General features: G+C 41.5%; 1 protein-coding gene across 1 annotated transcript in view; it reads right to left on the bottom strand.

The window, feature by feature from the left end:
- CUBN (cubilin) overlaps positions 1-26884 on the bottom strand; it is a 267642-nt gene that overhangs the window by 125361 nt on the left and 115397 nt on the right. Inside the window, exons 29-31 of the mRNA XM_021696706.1 lie at positions 23793-23974; positions 18589-18763; positions 16718-16887 (exon numbers count right to left, since the gene is read on the bottom strand). Coding sequence (XP_021552381.1) covers positions 16718-16887; positions 18589-18763; positions 23793-23974 — 527 coding nt within the window. The remainder of the gene's footprint in view (positions 1-16717; positions 16888-18588; positions 18764-23792; positions 23975-26884) is intronic.

Genomic DNA, 26884 nt, shown 5'->3' with positions numbered 1-26884 from the left:
ACATTTCTATTAACTCTTCTCTAGATGACAATAGTAAAATTTTGAAGTTGAATCCACAAAAGAAAAAGTGGCCACCATCCCTGAAAGTTCCAACTACAGGGGCTCTAAAAACAAAGGCATATCTGGTTAAGTGGTAATTCCTACAAGAAGTTAATCAGTGTCTTTACAAAGTATTCAGAGTTTTGTCAAATTTCCAGATACCAACACATACATTCAAAATACCTAAACTTGGGGCACCTGGGTGGCATGGTCAGTTAAGTGACCAACTCTTGGTTTTGGCTCAGTCTTGATCTCAGGGTCATTATAAGAAATGTGTTGGGCTCTGTGCTCAGTGGGGAGTCTGCCTGAATATCCTCTCCCTCTGCCCACGCCCCTCTTCCCTCTCTCTAAAATAAATAAATAAATCTTTTAAAAAAAAATACCTAAACATATTTATCACATGAGAATAGGAGACTTGTTAAAAGAGTAGAATCTGGCACATAACAGAAAATAAATGTTTGATGTACGGATGAGTCAATGAGTTCCATATATAAGAGTATATGGGCCTCTAAGAACTGAGGACTAAGAATGAGGGAAAGCCCAGAGTTAAGAACTAACTCTCCTCTCTCTCATGGATCGGAATGTAGAAATGCATAGCAGGCATGACAGTGGGTAAAAGAGGCTATTCACAGTGGGAAAGAGGTCAACCGGGGCTGCTTTCTGGGCAGGCTTTTTACATTCTGGGCCCCAATGGCAGTGGAGTAGGGTCTGATCACAGGGCACAGGCCACACCACACACACACAGCTCCTGGTGCCCTTCTTACTGGCTGTGCCAACCTGTTGCCAACACAGCCAGAGAACACAGAAGACAGAAGGTGAGCCGAGGACATCAGACCTGTCCCCAAAGCCCAGAGTATTCAGGACACAGGACATTATGGCACTATGGGAACCCTCCATACTCTAAGCTCTACCCAGAAGTTAGAACTGAGCCAAACATTTATGAATTTTAATAGTTGATGCTTTAATATCTTAAGGAGATTTGAGGAATATCAACCCTGTTTTGAAGGCAACATGTGTCAACTCCAGCATTAGGTGACACTGGGGTGGGGAGCCATTCAGGTGTGAGACTAGCATCCCTTTATGATGCCACGTATAGAAGCCTGGGGTCAGAGTCCTAAGCGCTGGCAATTTGAGAAAATAAAGGGAACTTTTGCCTCCCAGATACTTACTGATGATAGAAATATGTGTGACTGACACGAGGAGATAACTCATATTGTTCATCAGAATTAAATGAATGCAGAGATACAAAGTACTTACAATGCTTCCTGGCACATAGTAAGTACTCGAGAGATATTAGTCTCTATTATGAAAGTGAGACAAAGAGAAAGCTAAATTGCTGTTTAAGAAATGAATAAAAGTAGGAAGCTATGGAAGCAAAAATGAAAAGAGGTCTGAGGGTGGGGGGTTGTCCAGTAACATGAATGAGGTTGGAGCCTGGGCAGGGCACATAACCCATGGATATTACCTAACAGGGACTGCGGGGGTGGGAAGTGGGGGCATCTTCTGATCTGGCTCCAAGTGATTCATGCCCTTGTGTAATCTCCTCCCTTTCCCCGAATGTGGGCTAGACCTACTGACTTGCTTCTAATAAACAGATAGGGTCCAAGTGATGGGATGTCACTTCCATGATTAGGTTACAAAACATCGACTCTTCCATCTTGTCAGCTCTCTCTCTTGCTGGCCCTCTCTGAAGCAAGCTCCTATGCTGTAAGACACCCAGCAGAGAGGCCTGCCTGGAGAGGAGCTGAGGCAGGCCTCCAGCCCACTGTCTGCCATGAGCCAAATCCACTGAATCCTGCCAACAACCCTGTGAGTGAGCTAGGAAAGAGCCAGGTAAGCAGCACTGGCATTCCTAACCCACAGAAAGTATCAATGCTGTTGTTTTAAGGCATTAGGTTTTGGGGAAATTTGTTATTCAGTGATAGATAACTAATGCAGGAGGTGTGAAATGAGGAGTGAGGAAGGAATGAACAGTGGAGCCTTCAGGATAAGGATGTCTAATATCACATTAGAACTTCGTTGCTGTCCTGCTCTTTGCAGTAATCACCTGCCAGTCTCGAACTATTTAGTCAAAGTCTACTACACAAAAGAACCTCAAGTTTGTGGTATTTTGGAGAAATAAAGAAAAAAATTGTAAATTCCAACGTTCTTTTACAAGGGAGGGTGAGAAGGCAAAAGGCCATAAAAAGAAAGAGAGGGCTTGAAAAGTGAACAGTGGCAAGAAATGGCCATCAGGGTGACCTCCTCCCTTCTCTATGCAGAAATTCCGGAAAATATTATGGAGAATGATGGGTTTCCTAGACCCCTGAGTCTCCTTTTCCACACCTGGAGTGATCAACCACTGAAAACTCTACTGAAAGGAGCAAAAATTACTCATGAACTTAGTGACTTGGAGGTCACTGGAGGTCTAATGAGTTGTCAGGGCGTGATGATGGGCAGACACTAACTGAGCGCGCTGAGCTGTGTGTGCAAGAGGGAGAAATGAAGACAGCGTGACACCTTCACTTCCTTTTTAATAGTTGGTTCTCCCAGGGATGGAGGGAGGAGTCACTGAAGTAACATGTGCTGCCTGGCACATGAGAACCACTCAGGGAATCCAGTTGCCCTTTGGGGGAATCCCACCATTTTCTTTCTTTGTTTCTGCCTTTGTTCTTTGGAAAGTAAGGCTATCACAAATTGTTCAAGAATTTATAGGATCCATTAACGTATCAGTTGAGTATCCAGCCTAGTTCAGGAAAGGCAGTGATTTTAAATCTATGTTCCTCCCCAAGGTCCCTAGGTCATGATTTCAGGGTCATGGGGTTGAGCCCTGCATGGGGCTCTGTGCTCAGTGGAGAGTCTGCTTGGGACTCTCTCTCCTTCCTCCTCTGCCCCTTGCCCCCCAAAATAAATAAATATATTTTTTAAAAGGGTGTAGCTATCCATGGTTAGCTCAAACCACACTGTTCATGTCCTTTTAGTTGCATGACCTTTGCTGACAGGCAATGCACAGATTCTGGCCCATCTGACATTTTCCATCAGAACAAGTAAGGCCCGGGGGCAGCACACTGATCTTAGATTCAGAACACGTGGGAAGCATAGAGACCTTATGGTCAGAACACCTGGAAGCATTCTGTTCTTAGAGTCTGGACACCTAGACTTGAGAGCTGGGTCGACCTCTGGTATTTGTTTTCTTGCCAAGGCACTTTAGAAGCTTGTGGTTATCATTTTGTCATCTTAAAAATGGAAGTAGAGAATTCCTCCCCGCCTCATCATTGTAAAGCTCAAATAGGACATTGTGCTGAAAGTTCAGTGGAAATTATATAGTATGGATGGGAAGGTGAGTTTCTCCAATTCATTATAGGAATTATCATAAATACATTTTGAGTGGAATTTGGCAACATAGGGTAAATGTAAAAGCTAGCACTTAAACTTCAACGTGTCTCCCTGAGGGAAACTCTTGCATTATTGCATTCAGAAATTTGTATAAGAATGTCCATAGCTGTAAGAGTTGCAACAGCCAAATATTGGAAGCAATCTGATTGTACATTAATGGCAGAATGTGTATGTGATTTGTGGTATACTCATGAAATTGAATATTGTATGGTGGTAAAAAGAATGCATTAGGTCTGAACGCATTACAGCATAGGCAAATGTTAAAAATGGAACTTTGGGGGCGCCTGGGTTGCTCAGTCGTTAAGCGTCTGCCTTCGGCTCAGGTCATGATCCCAGGGTCCTGAGATTGAGCCCCGCATCGGGCTCCCTGCTCCGCGGGAAGCCTGCTTCTCCCTCTCCCGCTCCCCCTGCTTGTGTTCCTGCTCTAGCTATCTCTCTCTCTCAAATAAATAAATAAAATCTTTAAAAAAAAAAAAAAATGGAACTTTGAGTGCAAAGAGCAAATGAAAGGATATTGTATTGTGTGGTATTATTTACATAAACTTTTGAAACATGCAAAATAATATTGTATACTGTACATGAAAAAGTATAAAAAAATGAAAAAGTATAAAAATAGCCATGGGAATAATAAACCCAAATTCTCATAAGTGGTTTCCTCCAAGATAAGAATAGGGAATAGTATCAGTGTGTGGGCTACACATGGAACTTCACTATCTCCTGAGCAATTCATTTCTTTTGGGGAAAAAAAAGAACTCAAAGCAGATATGGCAAAATATTACAACTTGGCAAGTCTGGACAGTGAAATGATTTTGTTCATTATATACTCTCCATGCATTATACAGTCTATGCTTTTCTATATACTTAAAATATTTCATAACAGAGTGCTCAGTAAAGAAAAGAGCATTTATATCAAGGAAATAATATTTTCACATAGCATTATTATAATAAAAAAGAAGTAATCAAAATGGTCAATAATAAGCCAGTGGTTAAATGAGTTCTAGTATGTCCATATAATTGATTATCTACCCAAACAAAATATTTTTAAGGAGAAATATATTAAATAATGGTAAGTGAAAAAAGTAGGATTCAAAATGAAGTATGGTGTTACCTTAACTGTCTATGTTTACATGTGCGCAAGCATGCATGTGTATGTTTGGATAGATATGTTTGTGTAGGAAATAAGCCAAAATGTTTAACAGTTTGTCCTTATATTGCAATACTATGGATGGTATTAATTTCTTTTTTCTTCTTTTCCATATTTCAGAAATTTAATATGAGGAGCATATAAAACCTTTAAATACCATACATATTTAAAATATTTAAGTGTGTGCCTGTCAGACATGTAAACAAATGATTCTGTACAAAGACAAGAAAGTATGCCATTCCTCCAACAGTACCGTGGTAGCTAAGCCAGATGGTTACTAATGCCACTTAATCTGGCTTTTTGCTGCCCGTCAGGAATGTAGTCAAACAGATACGGGTTCTGTTCTAAGAGCTCCATGATAGTTGTTGGTTGGCTGATATCTTCAAATGTACCACAGACCTCTATCCAGGCTCTAGGCTTACCTATCCCGTGGCATTCCAGTCATCACTGCTTGGATGGCCCCACAAACCTTGAACATCAGTCTCAGACTGAAGTCATCTTCCCTCCCCTAATTCCTCCTTCACCTCATTTCTTGCCTCAGACCTCTCCCATATCCCCCAAATCCAGGGGATCTTTATGTTTTGTCAATTCTCTCTCCAAGGTCTTTTCTAGGTCCCTCCCGCCACCCCCCTCCCCCGTGGGCCTTCTCTGGGTGAGGGACCTCACCACCTCCCGCCTTGGTCACCACGGCAGCCTGGAGTTTTCCCTGCCTAAATTTGTGTCTCCTTTAACTTGGGTTCCCAATAACCGCACTGCAGTGCACTCTTTATAAAATGTAAAATGTGATACAAGAAAGCCAAGGTTCCCCATCCTGTAAAATATTGTACTAGGTAAAGATAAGCTTTGCTTAGAGTGAAAGAGCAAGTGTCTGACCCGGATGCAGCGCACAGCACTGAGCCCGAAGCCCCCTGCCCGCTGATCTGATCCACACTCTGGCTGACTGAGTGACTCATAATCGCTTCACTGAGATCATCAGCACTCACAGTCCGAAGCATATGACTGAGCGGGGAAACATGAACGTTAGCTTCCTCAGTAATGTTTGCATTTTCTATTCCTTCAGATCATGTTGGAGAGTAGGAAGTAGGGAAGCATTTCTACGGCCTCTCCTATTTTCTGGCTTTACGAAGTTGCATCTCTCTCAGGGAGGAAATAAACCCACTGAATGTGTGAGTTAAAATCTATTACAAGCCAGACTAAGAGGAAACTCTTTTAATTCAAAGGCAAAACACACAGCATGTTTTATAATCCCCCAAAGTACGACAGTGTTTGGCCTGAGCTTCAGAGTTGAGCTTTCCACGCAAACAAATCGTGAATGTATATGAATAGATATGTGTGTATGACTATGCTCTTGTTTTCATTTTCTGCTCCACTATTTTTTTCCTTCTGAACTCATTTGTGAATCTTCTGGAAGGTATTAAAATAACACAGTGACACAATTCACTGAGATGACAGAATGGAGAATGTGTGAAAAAAAATTATAATAGTTTAAGATTTTAAAGAATATTGAGGTAAGATAAAATGAGTCTGTTCATAACTAATGAGGATAGTTAGCAATGAACTTTGGATTATGGATCCAGTTCTGTGTACCTACAGTTCACAGTTTTTAAAAAGATAAGACCTTTAACATAGTATTAGTAGTAATAGAGGCAGTAGTAGTAGTAATAAAAAAATGAGGAATAACAATTAACATTTATCTGTACAAGACACTGTGCTAAATGCTTTATGTTTAAAAATATTCTTCTTCCAATTCCACTTTACAGTTGGTAAAATTGAGACTCAGAAAGCAGAACTTGCTTAGTCACACACTAAGCAGTGTAGAGCCAGTATATGAATCCCATCTGTGGGACATCTGAGCAATTATCATGAAACCAACTGGAAAGATAAAATCCAGTTTTATTCATTGAGAATAGAATATTGAGAGATCATGATTCTCTGAAGCTAAGCGATATGTCCATGATCTCCGAGAAAGATAATCATGGGAGCTCAGGAAATAGAATGGAAATGTCTCATTTATTTAGACCTGCAATAAAGCATCCTCAGTGGCATTTGAGAAAGTCTTATTTGGGGCCCCCATGGATTTCAGAGCAGTTGGCACCTGTCATGCATTCCATCCCACTGAACATGCATGGGATTCCCAGCATGGCTAATTCAGCAGACTGTATAACAAAGGGCACAGTGTCCAGGACCAATAAATAAACCTAAAATGTATATCCCTGATCCCTAAACTTGGTTTTCCTCTTTGATTCAGATATAAATCCACTTCTTGTCCTTTTCTGGTCTAAAAAACCACAACCTGTATGGCCTCCTCTCTCACCTGGGCCTGGCTTAATTTGGTTTTCAACCCAGGCTTTACCTTTTATTTCATTTTTAACTCCTTGCAACATATGTCTACTGCTTTGGATTGCCTTAAAGATGATCGGGGGAAGGATAAGATATGAGGGATACAGAAGAGATCATTTACATAGGGGTAAAATATCAATTTGGCGGATGAGAGTCTCTAAAATATTTTCACGTGCCACACGTGGTGGTGTCGCTGTTAATGGAATTCCCATTTGGAATGGGAACGTCTCCAAGATAGAGGAAATATTAAGTGATAGGGAGGGGGATCCCTTAGGAAAATATCCAAGCTGTTAAAGTATAAGTGTATGTGAGGAAGGAAATGAAAATATTACTCATTATAGCAGCTTTTCTTGGGGGTGGGGGAGGGGGAGGAAGTGTGGGGTTCCTCAGTCCGTGATGTTTGTCGGCTCCACACCTCTGAGATTAAACACCAGGTGAGGGGACGCCTGGGTGGCTCAACTGTTAAGCGTCTGACTTCGGCTCAGGTCATGATCCCAGGGTCCTGGGATTGATTCCCCACATGGATTCCCCGCATCAGGCTCCCTGCTCCACAGGAAGCCTGCTTCTCCCTCTCCCACTCCCCCTGCTTGTGTTCCCTCTCTCGCTGTGTCTCTCTCTGTCAAATAAATAAATAAAATCTTTAAAAAAATAAAAATAAAAAATAAAAAATAAACAAACACCAGGTTAAATACATAGCCGCCATGCATCTCACATCTCACCTCAGGACTTTGTCATCCCTATTCCTTTGTTGTACATTATTGCCCTCAGTCCTCAATTTTTACAGATTATAACCTCTAGTAATTTGTCATTGTTGCAAGCAATAGCTCAAAGATTACTGGAAATGTTGATAGGAAAAGACATCCGAGAAACTCATTTTGTTTTCACAAATAAACAAGCATTTAGGGAGACTGTGAGCTGAAATGCAAACAAAACCAAACAAAGCCTGTGCCCGCAGATTCAGAACTGTGGCCTCAAACTCAGTTACACTTTGCTTTGAGGATGTAGAACATTGGCACAGCTCTTGGTGACTAATTTGGCACTGCAAGGCAAGATGCCGAGGCAGCTTATCAACAGCAAGTCACAGAATAAAACGTTTTAAAGAACAGTTTAAAGAAACCATCGGAGATCGTCCTCCAACAGCAAATGGAAACTAAACTTTCTGTGGGGAAAAGTGAGGGAGAAAGGGAAGAAATGGAGGTGGGGAGAGACTGATTGTTTGTCATGGATTTATTTGTAAAACAATAAATATTTAAAGAATTGCTTCCATTGTCTCTTTGAAGCACTGAGTTCTATTATTCCTGTGTCTATTTGCTCTGTTTTGGAAAAGATCAATGTTTTAAAAGAAAACACATCATGGGTAGTGTCCAAAAAATAAAAAATAAAACAAAATATGGATTCTGTGTTTGCCCTGTTCCGCCCTGTGCCTTACTGTCCAATTATGTGAACAACAGCAGACTCTGCGGCTTTGGGTGGGGGTAGGGGGTCTGGTCTTCTTCACTTCAAATCACACTCTTTGTTTTCTTTCTCCTCCATCAGCACACAAAGCTTCAAAAAGAAAACAGTTACTCACCATGTGCCCCCATTTTTTTTTTGTACTAGGCTCTGTTAGCCCTAATGTATATTTTCTCCAAACCAGAGGCTGGATCTGGACTGTGCTCTGCTTGCTTTTATCTGCTTCTGACTGATTCTCACAAGGCAGACATTCCATTGTGCTGAGCAAAGAGGATGCTGAAATCAGAGGGCAGGAGTCTCCAGGGCCCCTGCTAGAGCAGCAGAACCAACCTCTCCTGCTCTCACACTGAGCTACCACCAGCATTTCTCAGAGATCGGTAAGAGCTTGCAGAGCTACATGGATTTAAGGCTCAGAAGAGAGACTCTAATTAAGCAATTAAACTGTCAGTCGGAGGTCACTTTAATACTCAGCCTTCATGAAAGGCAACATAATGGAGCCATTTTCATGCTGACCATACAGAGTCATGCCCAACCAGTGGGTCCCACTGCTGCCTTAGCAAGAAATACTCACAATGTGTCATTCAGGAGAGCCTGAGGTTAATTACACTAGCCACTCAAAAGGGACTGAGCGGAAAGTGCAAACATATTACCAAATTAGTTGCGACCTGAGCGCCAGTTGAGCTTTCTGATTAGCTCCCCACGATGCCATCACCATTTCAATAGAAGTCAGAAAATTCGGTTTCTCTCTCTTTTTTCATTACAGCAGCATGAAATTCTAGAAAACACACTTCTGAGATGTTATCTAAGTTCTCATGTGGCTCAAAATAGTGAGATTGTATATCAATAATTGTGCCAGGGAGTGAACTCAGCACAACACATTCCCAAATGTGTCATCTGCAATTTTCCACTAAAGAGCTGATTATTGCAGGAGAAGAGACTACAGAATTCACTTATTCATGTATTCAGCCATGCATCTACCAGTAATTCGTGCACCAGATTTGTCTTTGGGATACAAAGACTACTGCTGTTGGTTACATGAAAGGGGATGGAGGCTGTGCATTACTGTTCCATTTTAAAATTTTCATCCATTTCTTCTTCTTGCTAAATGTTGCCTCCACAAGGCCAAGAGAGATGGCTTGGGGTTCCCTGTGGGCTTACCCTGCCTCCACTTAGGACCGCTGGGGACTGGACCTGCTACAGGAAGAGCTCTCTTCTGCAGGGCAAGTGGAGTGTGGAGATGACATCCTACCCAAGGCCGATCCTGCGTCCCAAAGCAGAAACCAAAGCTTAGCGAGTCTCTGCGAGTCTAACTGTGACCTCTGGAGTGAACACACACTGATGTCACCAGACCCCCAGTGTCTGTTTCTTCACGTCCCACCTCGCACTTCTCTTCCCACCCACAGACGCAACTCCTAACTGGATCCTCTTTCTCTGTGGGTTTGCCAGGCACTCAATTTTATAAATGAGCCATCTCAGATCCCCCAGCCATGACGAGAGTGAGTGGTGGAGCCATGCCCAGACACTAATGCCTAGTGGGGTTTGGCGCGTAGTTGACACCACAGATTGAATAGGTGTATGGAGCCCAGACTACCTGACTTCAAGGCAAAGACACCTTCCACCTCATATCTGGAATCCTAACACTCTTACTTATATCGATAAATGAAGTCTGGGTTCATCCGAAAGAGAATTCAAAATGGTTCCAAAGGAACCCTGGTTTTATTTCTCCCCCTATTTTTTCAGTTGTCCTCTATTCTGCAGTTCAGTTCCTTGCATGTACACTGTAATTTTTTTTAAAGATTTTATTTATTCATGAGAGACAGAGAGAGAGAGAGGCAGAGGGAGAAGCAGGCTCCCCGCTGAGAAGGGAGCCCGATGCGGGATCCGATCCCAGGACCCCGGGATCATGACCTAAGCCAAAGGCAGATGCTTAACTGACTGAGCCACCCAGGTGCCCTGTACACTGTAATTTTTATATGTGATCAGAATACTTACTCTTACTTTAGGCTTGCTTATGTTTTAGTGCTGGCTGCTATTAATTTTTACGTGGTCTTGATCCTGACCCTCTGGACTTCAATGTTCTTATTTTTAAAATGAGACTACTACCCAAAAAATCAGCACATGACAGTAAATTATCTCTAATGTCTCCTCTTGCAACCTTAACATCCTGTGTATCTATGCGTTTGTGATTATTAGTCATAATGTCTGTTAAAATTAATATTTCCAATTCTGATAATCCAAACTGTTACAGGAGTTGTAAAAAACATGATTGCTGGTCGCATCCAGCCATAATTGACCTTGATATTTAATAGTACACTTGAGCTCTATGAAAAATCCCATGAACACAAATATTATCTGGCAGTATCATTGGCAGCTGAATATTTTTCTCTTTGCTAATGACTCTAAGCAACAGGACCAAGAAATTAACTTGAATGTCTCCAGAATGAATGATTGGCTTTGTAGGAACTTAAACTGCAGAGATGTTATGTAAGATATTGGACTGTAGGGTACGTTTCACATCCAGTGTCCATCTAGCTGTAAAGGATAGATGGTTGGTGCCTCAATGCTTGCCTTCATGAACCCCTGGACAACTAACTGTAACTGGAGCCAAGCTTCCAGCCTCGCCAGGACACTGCCCGCCTGGTTCCAATCTCTGCCAGCCTCCCATCCTATTAACTGGGTCCACTTGGCAACTACACATAGCAGATCTCTACCCTAGTTTACCAGAATAGTCCTTCTTCACATTACTTTATCTATTTGTAAAGGTAATTTATAAATTGTATAAACAAAAATGACTTAGCTTATGTGTGATTTCTGTAACTTTCAATTAAATACATTTGCAAATTGAAGAAAACTATATATCTTGGGGTTAGCCATGTGTTTTAATTTATCATCCTGAAAATATGAAATTTATAGGACCAATCCATCTCCAGATCTCTGCCTTGAACATGACTTCATCAGTTTTTCCATTTATCCCTTACATTCAGCTGTTCTTTTCTACCAGCACCATGCCTTCTCCACATGCTCAAGCTTCTCCATCATTAAAACAGACAGGGCGCCTGGGTGGCTCAGTTGGTTAAGCGACTGCCTTCGGCTCAGGTCATGATCCTGGAGTCCCGGGATCGAGTCCCACGTTGGGCTCCCTGATCAGCAGGGAGTCTGCTTCTCTCTCTGACCCTCCCCCCTCTCATGCTCTCTATCTCATTCTCTCTCTCAAATAAATAAATAAAAATCTTTAAAAAAAAATTTTTTTTTAAATAAAATAAAAAAAATAAAACAGACAAACAAAAAAACCATCTTTCCATTGGTCTTGCCTTACCCATAGGTTATAGCCTTTTATCACCTTATACCATTCACAGCCATAACTCTAGGAAAAAGCTAAGAAGCTCCTATCCCTCTTAACCCATCATGATCTAGTGTCTTCCACTACTACCCACACCCATCCTGTTTCTTACTAGGTCATCAAAGACTGAATCCAGTGGCCTTGCTTCAATCCCCTTCCTAGCTGACCTCTGCTGGATTTGATACCTTCGATACCTTTGATCACCCACTCTTAAAATTGGCTTCACTCCTCATTTCTATACTACCACTCTCTCTGGTTCTCCACCTACTTCTGAGTGCCTTTTCTTAGTCTTCTCTTCCTCTGTTCCTCCATTTGCCCCTTAAATGGTGATATTTCCCAAAGAGTTTACTTGGCCCTTTTCTCTTTAGAAAATGCTATTATAAGTGATCACACCTACTTCTGTGGCTTTAACAACTACCCAGATATACAAAAATATCGTCAAATGTACATGTCCAGCTCAGATACCACCCTGAGCACTAAACTCCTATGTCAAACTCTATAAGGGCCATAGTATGGACCTCTAAACTTAAAAGTTTCCAAAAATCAAACCCATGGTATCTACCCCTTTACTCACTTAACTTCGTAGCATCATCACTCACTCATTCTTCAAGTGAATAGATTTAACTCCCTCATCTCTATCACCCACCTCACCCTTTACCACGTAATTAGTCTCTAAATTGTGGTGATGGTACAACCACCATGAGTTCTCCAATACGTCTCTTTCTTGCCACACCCAAGGCCACTGCCCAAGGTTTTTCCACAGCTTCCCAAACAGCCTTCATGCTACCTTTCTCTTTCTCTGCCAACCCAGTCCTCACTTGGCTGCCTCTTATCATTGTAAAATACAGTTTTGACTATGTGATTCCTCTGTTTTACAGATAATTTCCCATACTCTCTATAGGATAATTTCAGATTCAGAAAGCATGAGAGAGTTTGTCCAATCCTGAGGCCACTCAGAATGTCTTCTATAGACTCTTGGTCTCTACATGCTCACCCATGTATAGCCACACTCCAGTACAACGTCTTTTCTATTCCCACATGTCTGTGCATAGTCATACCTCGGTGCACAATTTCCCCTATTCTTTTCCCAAAGCCTCCTCTCTTGGCCTCACTACCACATTTCTACTGGTGAAATTCTGCCACTCAAATGTCATCTCCAATGTGAAACCCTCTCTGGCTTCCAGATCCAAATGAATCGCTCCTTCTCTTTTCTTATGATGATTACTAGTTATGGCGTCCTAGGTACATGAGATGCTAGGCCTTGTGCTATGAGAAAGGTTCTTAAGCAGATTCTTCTTTCACTGATGTCCTTGAGGCCCATGATCACAGATGGGGAGCCCTGGATCTTCAGCCCATTGCTCCTTTTAGTATTCCGTGCCGCCCCCTTTCCCAGGCTCATTGAACATGCCTCTCGGAGGGCACTCACCATCAGCATTGTTATGATTATGGCTAGCATGAATCAATACCTTTCTACATGAAAAGCAGGTCACTTACATCATCTCAAATATCCCAACAATAAATCTGACACAGGTACTCTTATTCTCCCCATTTCACAGTTAAAGAAACTGCAGCTGAAAAGTTAACTTTCTCCAAGGCAACACAGCCTGAAAATGGCAGAATTCAGGCTCAGCCCCAGGTCTTCCCCACCACAAGGCTAGATTTCTTAACCATGGCACCATGCGATTGATGTAATTCACTTTTTATATCGAAGTCTTGCTCAAGTGCTTAGTGGCATCTGTTTCTGAATGCCCCATCTGCCCACAGGCAGGGATACTGCAACTACTTCATACGGGATTCCCTTTTTCCGACAACTTGTTTGGACTATTACATTTTATATTTTATCTCATCTGCTAGACTGAACTCCTCCCAGCACCTGTCTTTGGGTTTATTTTCCTGTCTCCATGCCTATGACCAGATCATATTCGAGGCTTCACTTCCTCCTATCTGTTGCCTCCAGCTAAGTTTGTTAAGTCAAGCCAGGTTGCAGGCTGAGATATGGCAGTGGTTCATAGCAAACCCTGTCTGTATATTTATATCTCATGTAAGTGGAAAGCTCTACTCATGAACACAGGAGGGGGAAAATGCAGCCATGCTGGGTGTGCCTTTGACCTAGGCTTTGTTTTGTTCACACACTTTTGTATGTTGAATTCTATGGGTTACGGACTTTACCAGAGAGAAGAGAAGATACCATACCTGGCACCATACCAACTGGGAGAGGAAGCAAATGGTGGAGAATTGCCCACTGCAGGCAAATCTATGAGGTAAACAATTTGTTTCTGGCCCATTTGAACTTCTCTTGAAGACCCTTTTTCTGTTTCAATGCTTTATTTCACCTTCATTCTTAAAGACTATTATATTAGGAGAGTACTGAGTCCCTGGTTGGTAGTTATTTTCTTTCTTTAGACTGAAGGCACCATTCCATTGTCTTTTCTCCTTCTAATCATCACTGTTGAAAGTCAGGGTTCAGTCTGCCACTTCTTAAAAGGCAATCTGTTCCCCTACCCACTCCCCTGACTGATTGTAATATTTCCCTTTTATCTTTCATTTTTTTAGATTAGTATATCTTTCTATTTATTTCTCTTTCTATTTCTACTCACTTAGTTGTTTGGGTTCCTTGGGATTCTTGTTTTTATAAATGTGATGTCTTTCATCAGTTTTAGAAAGGTCTTAGTCATTAGCTTTTCAAATATTGCTTCTGTTCCATTTATCTCTCACTTTTCCTTCTGAGATTACAACTAAATGTATGTTATATCTTTTTTTTTTAAGATTTTATTTATTTATTTGACAGAGAGAGACACAGCAGGAGAAGGAACACAAGCAGGGGGAGTGGGAGAGGGAGAAGCAGGTTCCCTGCCAAGCAGGGAACCTGATGCGGGACTCGGTCCCAGGACCCTGGGATCACGACCTGAGTCGAAGGCAGATGCTTAATGACTGAGCCACCCAGGCACCCCAAATGTATGTTATATCTTTTATAAGCCTCCTCTATGTGTCTTAACCTCTCTTCTATATTTTCTATCCTTTTGCTTATCTGTGCTTTTTCCCCAAATAGATTCTTCTGACTTATCTTCCAGTTCACTGTTTCTCTTGTCATCTCTGTCTAATCTGTCTAAAATATAAAAAAAAAAAAAGCTTTGACTAGATCTTAATTTCAGCTATTATATTTTATCCAGTTCTAAAAATTTTAATTGGTTCTCGTTCATATTTGCAGTGTCACTTTATATAGTTTGCAGTTCCTTGCTGAGAGTTTAAAGTTTGACTTTTATCTCCACGAGCTTAGTAATCGTAATTGTTTACCAATCTGCCATATTAGTATGTTTATTTCCATTGTCTGTTTTTCATATTGTATCTCATTTATGTTATATTATCTCCTCAGGTACATGCATATCTTTTATAATGTGCTGGCTATTGTCCATGAAAAATTATTAGTAGAAAGGAGATCTAGGATGAATTTATCTTCCTTTGAAGAAGATTCTAAATTGCCTTTGTCAGATGTCCAAAGGTATGTTAACAGTACAGGGTGCCCTCTCATTATTCCATGGCTTCAGATTTTGGGGGCCACTCAGATGACTCAAAGCTGGGATGCAATCTCTGTGAAGGCTGTTTTATTTTCCTTATACCTAGGATATGGGATGGTTTGGCAGGACTTCCACCCTATTCCATCTCTGAACTCAAACTTTGCTTCTCTTTGCCCTGAGAGGCTCACAGAGGTGCTGCTAACCCCTTCTGGATCAGCAAATGCCCTATAGGTAAAAGCTATCTCAAATACTAGACTCACATCTCTCAAATATTAACTCAGAAATTTCACACTATCTTGTGAGTTCTGTGCTACATTTAGGAAGGTGTTTTTTAATATCACCTAAAATGTTTAAACTGTCTTTGTCGGGAGAGTTGGTGTGAGTCACTGTTATGGCAAGTGTATACTTTGCTCTATACCTTAAGTTTGTACAATGCTTTGCCAACTTAGATTTATAGTCATAAATCAACTGATCTTTTAAGTAGATTACTGATTTCATCTTATAAAACAGTATTTGAAATTATACCATTTGACTGGACTATTTTGAAAAATGTGAAACAACTTTTGAGTTTTCCTGAGTTAAATCTGAAAGCTAGCCAGTTGGAGTTTGTGTAAGAAACTGTCAGAAAATTAAATAGAAAGATCCATTAGCCAAGAGAATCTGGTTTATATTTGAATGAAATGTCTCTAAATACAAATGAAAGATGAAAAAATCTTTGGTTAAAAAAAAATCAGGTAACCAAAAAAAAAATAAATGAAAAACAAAAAGAAAATCTCAAAATACATCCTCATTCACTCTTGCATTAAGGATGAAGCATTAGTTTCAGGTGAGAATGTATTTAAGTTGAAGGTAGTGACAGAAACTTTGGTCATCTAACCAACTAACAGGCATCTCTCTTTCTTCCACCTCCATTCCCCAATTTATTCTGTCCTATCAGACACTGATTTGTTCAAGTAGCAGATTGAGATATCCTGATCTCAAGAAAAGTAGAACCCATGAAAACCCTCAGAGGCTTAATAATAATTGATTTGAAGTAGCTACGATAAATTTGTTCCACTAAAAGTTCCCTATTCTCTCTTGCAGCTAATTCCGACCAATGATTATGTAAAGGGACTTGCGTGAAAATTTTGCTTCCTTGATTCAAAAAATACAAAATAGAAACAAATAGCATTATTCCTTCTCCCTTTCTCTGCATCTGTACTCAGGCAGGACGTTCAGAGCTACTGCAGCCATTTTTTGACCATGAGGAAACAAACACAAAATGACAAATCAACACACTAACGATGGTAGAATAGAAACTGAGTTGCTAAACAAACCCCGCAATCAACTACCTCTTGATTTATATTTAGGTAAAAAAGTAAATGTCCTTATATTTTAAGTTGCCAATAGTTGGGTTTCCCATGATTTGACATTGAAAACATCCATAACTGATGCATTTATTAAATATGCTCACAAAGCAATGTTCTGACCCAGGTTTGACTAGAGATGGTGCTTGAAATTTGTGTCACCTACCGTAATACAAGAGTCCTGAGGCTCAAGGTCAAAATCAGTGAAGTTCAAGAGAACACGGTGATTTCTTTCCACCTGAATGACCCAGGAGCAGTCAGTGTTACGCCTATAAGGACTGGGGTAATTTGGAGAATGAATCTCTCCATTGGGAGCCTGGAAAATCCCGCCACAACCTGTAAGTAGGAAACCCAATTCAAAAATGAGAGGAATCCCTGATGCATAAAACTTTGCCCCATGACCTGATAGCACAGAACAATATGCTGCTTTGTTCAACCACCTGTTTTATGTAGTTGGTGCTAAACATTGTGCAGAACTGAATATCCACCATTAATTCATGCATCCCAACAAAAAGAAGGATGACTAAGAAAATCTCTCAAATAATTTAAATACTGATGACAAAAGTAATTTTTAAAAAAATTTTTTAAATACTGAAAAGTAAGTGCAAATAAAATCATGTTCTCATAAAGCCATAAAATGCCTCTTCTTTGCTCTCTAAAAATATAATATACTGTAAGAATAACACATCTCCTACGAATTTTGATAGCTTAGTAGTGTATGTTTTTAATAATTTAATATCTGCCTTTTAAAATTTAATATTCTGGACCTGGTACAGTTATTCAGTCTTTTTATTCCTATGATATTATCAAATACCTATCAATGTCTATCTCTATGACTTATCATATCTTGGAGTTATGATAATATAAACCTATAATAGAAAAATGTAGTATTATTTTCTAATAGTTGACAACCATTTTGGGTAATCTAAACACTATGTATACATAATCATATATATAATCCTCATTAAATTCAGGCATCATTAACTTTAGGGAAGATCCAACACACTTACTATACCACGTTAGGGTTCCAAAAGTGGGGCCATGAGGTAGCCTGGGGTCACATCTCTACTTTGGTATTTCCTAGCTATGTGACTTTGGACAAGTACTAACTTCTCTAGTTTCAATTTCCTCATTAGTAAGGTGAGGATTTGAATTATCTTCCCTCATAGGGTGGTTGTGAGAGATGAAATGAGATCGTTCTCATAGAACAGTTGGAATAGATGCCTGGCACATAGGAAGCTGCTAGCAAACATGTTTTTATTAGTAGATGTATAGGTTAACATCTGCTCAAATATTTTGTACATTCATTTTTTATTAAAAAAAATCTGCAACAGGTAAATATTTTTAGACAGCCTAAGATCCTAGGCAGAAAGTCACTATATAATACAATTCCTTGGAATTCACAAATTTAACATTTATAATTTGGGCATCTGCCAAGCATCCAAAGATCTATGCCATGGCATGAAGTAATTTACCACTTTGCTGTATTTACCCCAAAATAATTTACCCCAAGTAATTTACCCCAAATTTGAGGCTGGGAACCAGGCCTGAGGCCCTTGGAAAGTAAGTTAATCTAACCAATTTCGCCACTTCCGCTTTCACCATGGACTTGCATACTTGCATGCCCTAGTTTTCACATATGTTAACTCTGGAAGTTAAATTCTTTCACATTTTTGGGGCACCTGGGTGGCTCAGTCGGCTAAGCAGCTGCCTTGGGCTCAGGTCATGATTCCAGGGTCCTGGGATCAAGCCCCGCATCGGGCTCCCTGTTCAGTGGGGTGCCTGCTTCTCTCTCTCCCACTCCCCCTGCTGTGTTCCCTCTCTTGCTGTCTCTCTGTCAAATAAATAAATAAAATCTTTAAAAAAAAATTCTATCTCATTTTTCTTAGGGAAGAGTATATGCCAAAGCAACCTTTGCCATTTGAGGAGTCACTAAGTTGTCACTATGTTAGGCTTCATACCTCTCTCTCCAATCATTTCATAAAATTTATAAGGGTTCAGGTTAAGTATTTTGAGACACCTCCTTGGTTCACTCACCTCCGGGGACTGCTTGCCATGAGGCATTGAAGCCTCTCCCATTTACAGAGCTGTCGGTCTTGAAGCGGACGGCTAGCTCATTTCCAGTGCTGGAGACCTGCATGGGATTCTCAGATGATCTTTGGGCACACAGCTGAGATATTCGGGGAGAGTGGAAATCAGGGCCTCCATAGATCTAAGACGGAATGTAGAAAAAAGGACTGAAATTAAGAGATATATTTAAGCAGTGACAGCCCTTCCCCTGACCTCGTTTTACCACCAGCTCTTGGATTCTATTATCATGAGAGACTGAAATCTCAGCCTTCCTGGATGGGGATGAACTGTAAACTTGAGCTGGATTTTCAAAGGCACTCCCTCAGCCCTAGGAACACATAAATTCAACCACCCACAAAATGCCTGCTTATTTTATCAGTCAGAATTGTACAGCTGAACTGAACAGATTATTCCAGAATCTTCCCTATCTCCCCTTTTCCTCTTTCCACGTCTTCATAGGATTTCCTGCTTTCTTTGGCAGAGGCATTGCCGATAAAACAGTATCAAGTCTGATTTTCTAACTCTTCTAGGCACATGGAATAGTCTTAGCATAAAGCCATATTCTTTGTGAAAGTCAGTTCACTGAAAGCTGTTGATCTCCCAGTTGGATTTTTTATGATCTTCCACTTTGCAATCTGAATACTTTATAAGATTGGGCATTTAATATAATATTTTACTTCTTCAGAGAGAGTGAAAATACAACCTCTGTATCAGTGTGTTCTGTGGTATCCTTAAGAAGGGACTCCCCCAGATTCTCGCTGAACCTACTCCCCGAATCCTATTGGTGGGAACATGACCAAGAGCAGTCGACTTCCTCTGGGAAATTGCCCTGGACTCTGCCCATATCTGGACGGCTCCCCCTAGATCCATCTCAAGTGTTCTCAGATCTCCTAGGCTCCTCAGATTGCAACCATCTACCTGACCAGGACCCCAGTGCCCAGGGACACATTCCTCCCAGCAAGTGCCCCCCACCCCCACCCTGGGGTCTCAGAATCACATCTTTCTGGCAGATGTGCCCAGCACAAGGCAGGTCTCTAACCCCTCACACACTGATTTCTCAGTTGGGGTGGGGGGGATGGAGGGTAGGGGGAAGGGGTGGGAAGATAAGAATCAAACAAAAAGTACTGAACCCCTACCTCTGGGTCTTGCCAAACTCGAATTTGTAGCAGAAAGACCATTTTTGGGGACAGTTTTCAGGCATAATGGTATCTGGGTCCTTCCCTCTCCCCCACATGCATATACTCATAATTCCGGGGCTCCAGGGCGGAACCAGAACTGGGAAAGCAGCGCTTGGGGAGATCTGTGCGCAGGGCCCTCCCACTCCTGGCACCTGTGCCACTCTCTCCCCATTCCTCCTCCCGCCCCAGGCCCTCGCCCACCCTCAGGGCAGCTGTTGACTGATAGGGGGAATCACTCAAGTGTTCTCTGAGGGGAGAGAGCGAGAACAAGAAGCCTACTTTTGGCGAGGCGTGTGTGATTGGAATCTATAATGATTTCTTTGTCTGATTAATTCCCCCCAGCCATGCGGCAAGGGCCAAATGAATGAAGCTACTGTTCACAGAGGGCTGAGCACAAGGACTTTAATTGCAAAGGAATGAAGCAGGCGGATGGCTTCAAGCTTATTTTCATAGGAGGAGCTATGTTTGTGTGGCCCCCTAAGTCCCATCAAAAGCAGGACTTCAGGAGGAGGCCTGTGTGGCCCTTTACACGTACACATGTGCAAATGGAAGGAGCAGATCGCTTCTGGCTTACAGTGTCCTTTCCTCGTTTCAAGATTTGCCTGCCCGCCACCCGCCCCCACAACACAGTCCTCAGAGCATGGAACTGACAGCACAAGCTGTCCGGGCCCAAGAAACAGCACATATTTGGAGAGAACTCTGAGCACAAGGCTTTAGTTCTGACAAAGAAAACTTGCACATCGGCAAAATAGTCTTTGTTTTCCCTGCTCGGGGTCCCCTTAAGATCACAAACATAACGGGTATGAGGGTATGAGTCCGCTGGGCCTAGAAGCCTCCAGGAGAATCAACACTGCTGCTTTTGACCTTTTTCACTTCCCCTCTTACGGGGCTGGGCTCAGTACAGACCATGGAAGAGAGACCAGAGGGAGTAAACTGCCCACACCAAGCAATTGTCTTGATTTATTGCCCCAAGGAGTGGATTTCCTTTTCTGCTTTATGTGGGTTCAGGCTCCTTTCTCAAGAGACTGAAGTAAAATCAGCCAGAGTGTTTCCATGACCCAAACAATAGAACAGTACTTTGGGCTTCCACAAATAACACCAATAGTTAACGCATGACTCTTCAAAAGAGGAAAAAGATGGAAAGAATTTCAGGGTGTGGTTCATTCAACTACAGCATATGACTAAACTTTAGGGGGAAAAAAAACGGGTCTGATGATGGGAGATTAAAAAATGTGTTTTTAGCAAATGCTCAGGATATAGAACATTTCAAAGCCTATGGTTTTAATCTGTTTTGAACATTTCTTTCTGCTCTGTTAGCTCCATTTATTGTTACAATCAAGTCAGCATTCCAGGGTTATGAGTAACCAAACGGCTGTTGCTTAATGCAAGCGGCCACTTTCTGGACACTGATTTTTCAGGGAAAAAAAAATATTGGCTCCTGGTAAAATCTGGTGAAACCCAGGTAGGCCCCATACCTGGTGACAGAGAGGTCCTACGTGGCTGTGCTCAGAACAGGAAAGGATAATGCACAGCCTCAGAACAGGCGGGTCAAGAAAGCCAGCAGTGTCTCAAGGCCACGTAGCCACCCCGGGTAACATTTTGAAGCCTATTGCTAGCATGTTATCAGCAGCTATGGTATGAGGGATGGAAAAAATCATTTTATCATCATTCGTGCACATTTATTACAGCACCTTCCACCTGACAGAGCATTCGCTAAGATGTCAAACAAGGTTTTGGAACAAAAAGTAAGGGGGTTACTCATTTCAGCCTTAAGAAGTAAGCTTTCCCAAAATACTTAAAGGGGTTCGAAATATTCCCCCAAACCCTGATTTTGATGGAACATGGGAGACCACCTTGTCCTAACAAAAACAAGCCCCAAGCTGACTGTAGCCTCTCCTCAGAGTGCTTTCTGGGCAGGCACAGGACTTGCCTAAATGCCACTGCCTGGAGACCCTGCCTTTTTCCCCTGACCGCCGAGCCGCTTGCAGGGAACAGCCTAGTCTGCTTTCTCATGTAATGGGTGTGACAAAACCCACAGCACAATGAACCCATTTACATTTTGCCAACTGGGCAACAATCACATGCGCTTTGGAATATGAAAATAAAGGGTTCGGAACATTTCACATTACTGTGGAAAAGTCTGCTGCCAACCCTTTTGTGTTAAGGGGTTTTATGCCACTGAAAAATATCCTTGCTGGCAAGAAAGACCATTTGAACTTCCACATGCGAGTGTTACTCCGACTCATACTGTGAGTGTGAATTTCGAGAGCCACCTTGTTCTTTCTTCCTAAAAACCTTTCCTCTTCTGAGATGGAGTCATGACTTGGCAACAACCAGGACCAACATGAAGACAAGGGTTGAGGTTTTAACCCGACAACTTACCCAGCTCCGTCTCTGATTTCACTTACTGCAGCATTATCCTCCTTTAGAGAGCCCAGAGCTGCTCAATACAATTCTGTGATTCTGTGTCCACTCAGTGAGGGCATGATTTGAGAACCCCATTTCTTTTCAAAGAAAGAACTTGTTGGGACACCTGGGCAGCTCAGTAGGTTAAACGTCTGCCTTTGGTTTAGGTCATGATCTCAGGGTCCTGGGATCAAGCCCCGCTTTGGGCTCCCTGCTCAGAGGGGAGTCTGCTTCTCCCTCTCCCCCTGCCCCTCCCCCAACGCGTGCCCGCGCTCTCTCTCTCACACACACACACAAATAAAAAAATAAAATCTTTAAAAAAAAAAAAAAAGAAAGAACTTGTTTTGTAGTTAAATGATATTTTAAGTATTAAAGTTTCCTCTAAAGTCCATACCACTCATTTCAACATCTTGAGCACCACCCACATCTATCTATCTTTTTGTACTGGCTTATGTGGAGTGTGGAGTAGTGGATGGATTCAGCTCTGAGTTCTTCCATTCACTGTCCTCGTGCTCATGGAAAAACCCATCAACATTTTTGAGCCTCTGTTCTGATGATGGTAAAATGGGGACAAAATTCCCTTTGTACCTTACGGGACTACTTAACATTCAAATGGGAAAATGGATGTCAAAATCCCTTTGCAAACCACCAACAATGTGCATTATTATGGTGTGTCAATCAGAGATATATATGCTTTCATTCATTCCACAAATATATATCATGTGTTCTACTATCTGCCAAGTACTTTGCAGCAGGTATAGCAGTAAAGCAGAACCAAAACAAACAAATACCCAGCCCTTGGTGGATTTGAAGTTTTAGTAGATACAGAACTGATAAGGATCAGGAAACACTATGGCCATCTCTAGAGCTGAGGTGGTAGGAGCTTTGTGTGTAGGAAGCCATTAAATTTTGCAGAGAGGTTCTGTTCCTAATGACTAGATCCCTGATTATAATAGATTCTCAAAGGTCATCTCAATTATCTGAGGTAAACCCTGTGCAGTGGTGTCGCATTTTGTACCCTGCACCATGGGGACCCTCCTCAGATGGCAGCTGCAGCTGTGGCCTCACCCCCAAAATCACCCCCTCTATACTCTGCCTCCCCACTGTCTTCCCTAAGGGAGCTTTCTCAGACTAAAGTGGGGGGGCAGTAACAATCCCAAGTACAATCCATCAATGGGGACAGGAGTTGGGGGACCAGTGCCTGGTTGAACCCTTAGAGGGATGGTTCTGATGAGCAGGCCTCATAGCACCTCAGAGGGTCCCAAGCCCAAGGGACCCCCAGGGGCTCCCCTCACTGGCTCTTCCTCCTTCACCCTCCTTCCTGCTGTCCCCTCACTCTTGCTTCCTGGTACCATCTTCAAGTTAAATTGCCTGCCACCAAGTTCTTCAGGCACTGCTTTTAGGGAAACCCAAACTGAGATATTAATCCCATTTGTTCATCAACATCACTCACAAAGAACTGAGACTCATCAAAATGTCTGGACATAGAACACTGTCGGCCATTGGAAATAATTTAGGAAGTTTTGCAGAGAGATCTCCAGTTCTACCCCAAATTTGGAATGGCTGATAAGCAATCTAAATTCCTACCTCCAGGACGTCAAAGTTGCACCTTACATGATACTCCACATCAAAGTCGTGGATGGTGAGCTGAATGCTACTCCCAGGGGCTGTGGTAATGTACCAGAGGCACTCCTTGTTGGGGGGATACGTGTTGGGGTACCCGGGGCTGCTGAAGGAGCCCATAGTCCCAGACAACTCCCCACCACAACCTGTTGAAACAGCAAGGCTCAGTCAGTTCAAAGTGGGCATCGACCCCTGTGAAAAATTCAAAAATCCAACCAACCAAAAGATAATTGAAAATGTACAATGCCTAATTTAGGGGAAAACTCACAAAGTTATAATAAAGTTATAATTAAGCAGTTATAAAACAATGAGAAAAAAATCGTGGCTACAACTTTTTAAATGTATTCTTAAAAAACATTGATTACATCATTTGGTACAATAATTCTCAGTCCTTATTCTCACCACATCAAATCCTTGGTAATATATTTTAAATACCATTCTAATTTTTAGATTTTCTTCATTTTATTTAGGAAAGAATTTCACAGTAGGAAGTACAATGAACAAAATGAAAAGTGTTAGTGAATACCATGTCTCTCAGTCTTCAGTTTCCTTGTATGTAATACATTATTTTTAATTCCTTATCAGATCTAAGATCTAGAATACTAAGGGCTAAAAATCATTACCTTTGTATGAGAGACTATAGGAAATTTAAAAAATATATGATATGTCCATAGCAGCTTCATTCATAATTGCCAGAATTTGGAAACAACCAAGACGTCCTTCAGTAGCTAAAAGCATAAATAAATTGTGGTACATCCAGACAATGGAATATTATTCAATGCTAACAACAAATGAGCTATCAAGCCAGAAAAAGACTTGGAAGAAATGTATATACATATTCATTAAGGAAAGAAACCAGTCTGAAAAGTCTCCATACTATTGGATTCCAAGTGTATGGCATTCTTGAAAAGGCAAAATTATGTAGACAGTAAAAAAGATAAGTGGTTGCCAGGGGCTAGAGCAGAGGAGGGATAAAAGGCCAAGCACAGGTTTTTAGGGCAGTAAACCTACTCTGTATGATACTATAATGGTGGCAATATGTCATTATACATCTGTCAGTCATTGAATGCCCAATGCCAAGAGTGAACCCTAATGGACTCTGGGTGAATGAAGTGTCAATGTAGGTTGATCAGTTGTAACAAATGTCCCACTCTGGTTGGGGTTGGGCAGGGAGAGGCTGTGTATGTGTGGGGACAGGGGTAAATAAATGGGAACTCTACCTCTCACTCAATTTTGCCGTGAACTTAAAACTCTTCTAAAAAATCAAGTCTGTTACAAACAAAAACAGTAAATGATACAGGTCCTGACCCAGAAAACTTATATCTAAACACCAACTAAACAAACAAAAACTGGATATATAAAACCTAAGCATGGAAAACCCAAACATGAAGCTTATGTTTTAGGTGTATATATTATGCCCTAGAAAGTAATTAAGGCAAATCATTACAAGAAACAATCAGATATTTCACCATGTGATATATAGTAAGAGAAACTGCCACTAAGTGCTTAGATGTGTTTTACAGTTTTTTTTCCTATTTGAATACTCATAATAACCACGTGAAACAGGTACTACTATATCTGCATTTCTCAAGTGATCAAATCAATGCAAACAGAGGTCAAGTGGCTTGCCCAAGGTTACCTGGCTTATAAGTGGTGGAGCAGGACATCCATACAAGCAATCTGATCATACCCAAATACTTAATTACTGAATTCTACAGACTCACGTAGTTTGTAGGGATTCAGATTTGAGAAGGGAGAGGAAGAGAAAACTTTGTGAAAGAAGTAAAATTTGAGGAAGGCTCAGATTTTAAAGACAAAATTAGAAAAAAAAGATAAAATTAGGAAAAAAGATAAATCACCCTTTTTTCCAATAACAATTTTTGGTGATTAAAAAACATTGCTTAGGGCATCTGGGTGGCTCAGTTGGTTAAGCGTCTGACTCCTGGTTTCCGCTCAGGTCATGATCTCAGGGTCCTGAGATCAAGTCCTGTCAGGGCTCCACGCTCAGTGGGGAGTCTGCTTGAGATTCTCTCTCTCCCTCTCCCTACTCGCGCGTGTGCGTGTGTGTGCTCTCTCTCTCAAATAAATAATAAATAAAATCTTCTTAAAAAAACAAACATCGCTTCTCTGTCAACATATCTAAGCCACCTTTTCTATTTTTTCAGAATATTCTTTATTAGTTGGCAAAGTTTTCCAAGTATCTCCCTTCATTCTGCATCAAGACTTATCTTGATAATACCTCCTCACTCCATGAACGTATGTGCATTGTCACATGAGTGCAATTAAACTGCCGTGACTTCAGACAAGCTCCTAAAGCTGAGGTCATGTCTCCTGTCCATGCTCTACAAACGTGCCTTATACAGTGAGTTAGAAAAAGCTTTTATAAGGGTTCAGAAGAAATATTCCGCATATAAAATCTCCACTTAACTGAAAATGGCTGAGGAGAATTCTAAGAAGAATCTTGATTCGGTAAAGAAATCTGATTCTAGCCCAATATGCCACTATCTTCTCGAGTTGCCTCCTCCTTCCCTTTGAAAACCCCGTGTTTTCAGACTTAAAGTGTCACACAGGGTAGTACCTTTCCTATGGCCTATAAAGGTCCTAATCTTCATTTCTGGTTAAAGCCCTCTGAAAAAGCTGTTTAAAATTAGCCGTGCTGATATTGTTTATAGACTGTGGTGGATGTTAAAAAAACAGGAATGCCATGAAAGATTAGAAAATATTTTTCCTCCTAGAACAACACATGGAAAACACTCCTGAAGCCAAAATCAGCACAGTTTACGAAGCTCCACTGCAAAACCGCAGGGGGCGCCGGTCACAGAATATGCCATCAAATGATGCCCCCTGGAGTCTTGCAACATAGTGACCCATATAAATCATCTGAAGATGCAGCACCTTTTACTAAAGTACACCATAGGGAAGCAAAAGCATTCTGTTACCCTACCCCCCCCCCCGTTTTTTTCAACCTACATTTTTCAGGTCCTATGGATCTTGGTAACAGTTGTATCAGATCGAGCCCCGCATCGGGCTCTCTGCTCAGGGGAGAGCCTGCTTCT

The sequence above is a fragment of the Neomonachus schauinslandi genome, chromosome 5 (assembly GCF_002201575.2).
Source record: "Neomonachus schauinslandi chromosome 5, ASM220157v2, whole genome shotgun sequence".
In the NCBI taxonomy this organism is placed as follows: Eukaryota; Metazoa; Chordata; class Mammalia; order Carnivora; family Phocidae; genus Neomonachus; species Neomonachus schauinslandi.
The sequence above is the reverse complement of the archived record's forward strand: the minus strand, read 5'-3'. Positions and strand labels throughout refer to the sequence as shown.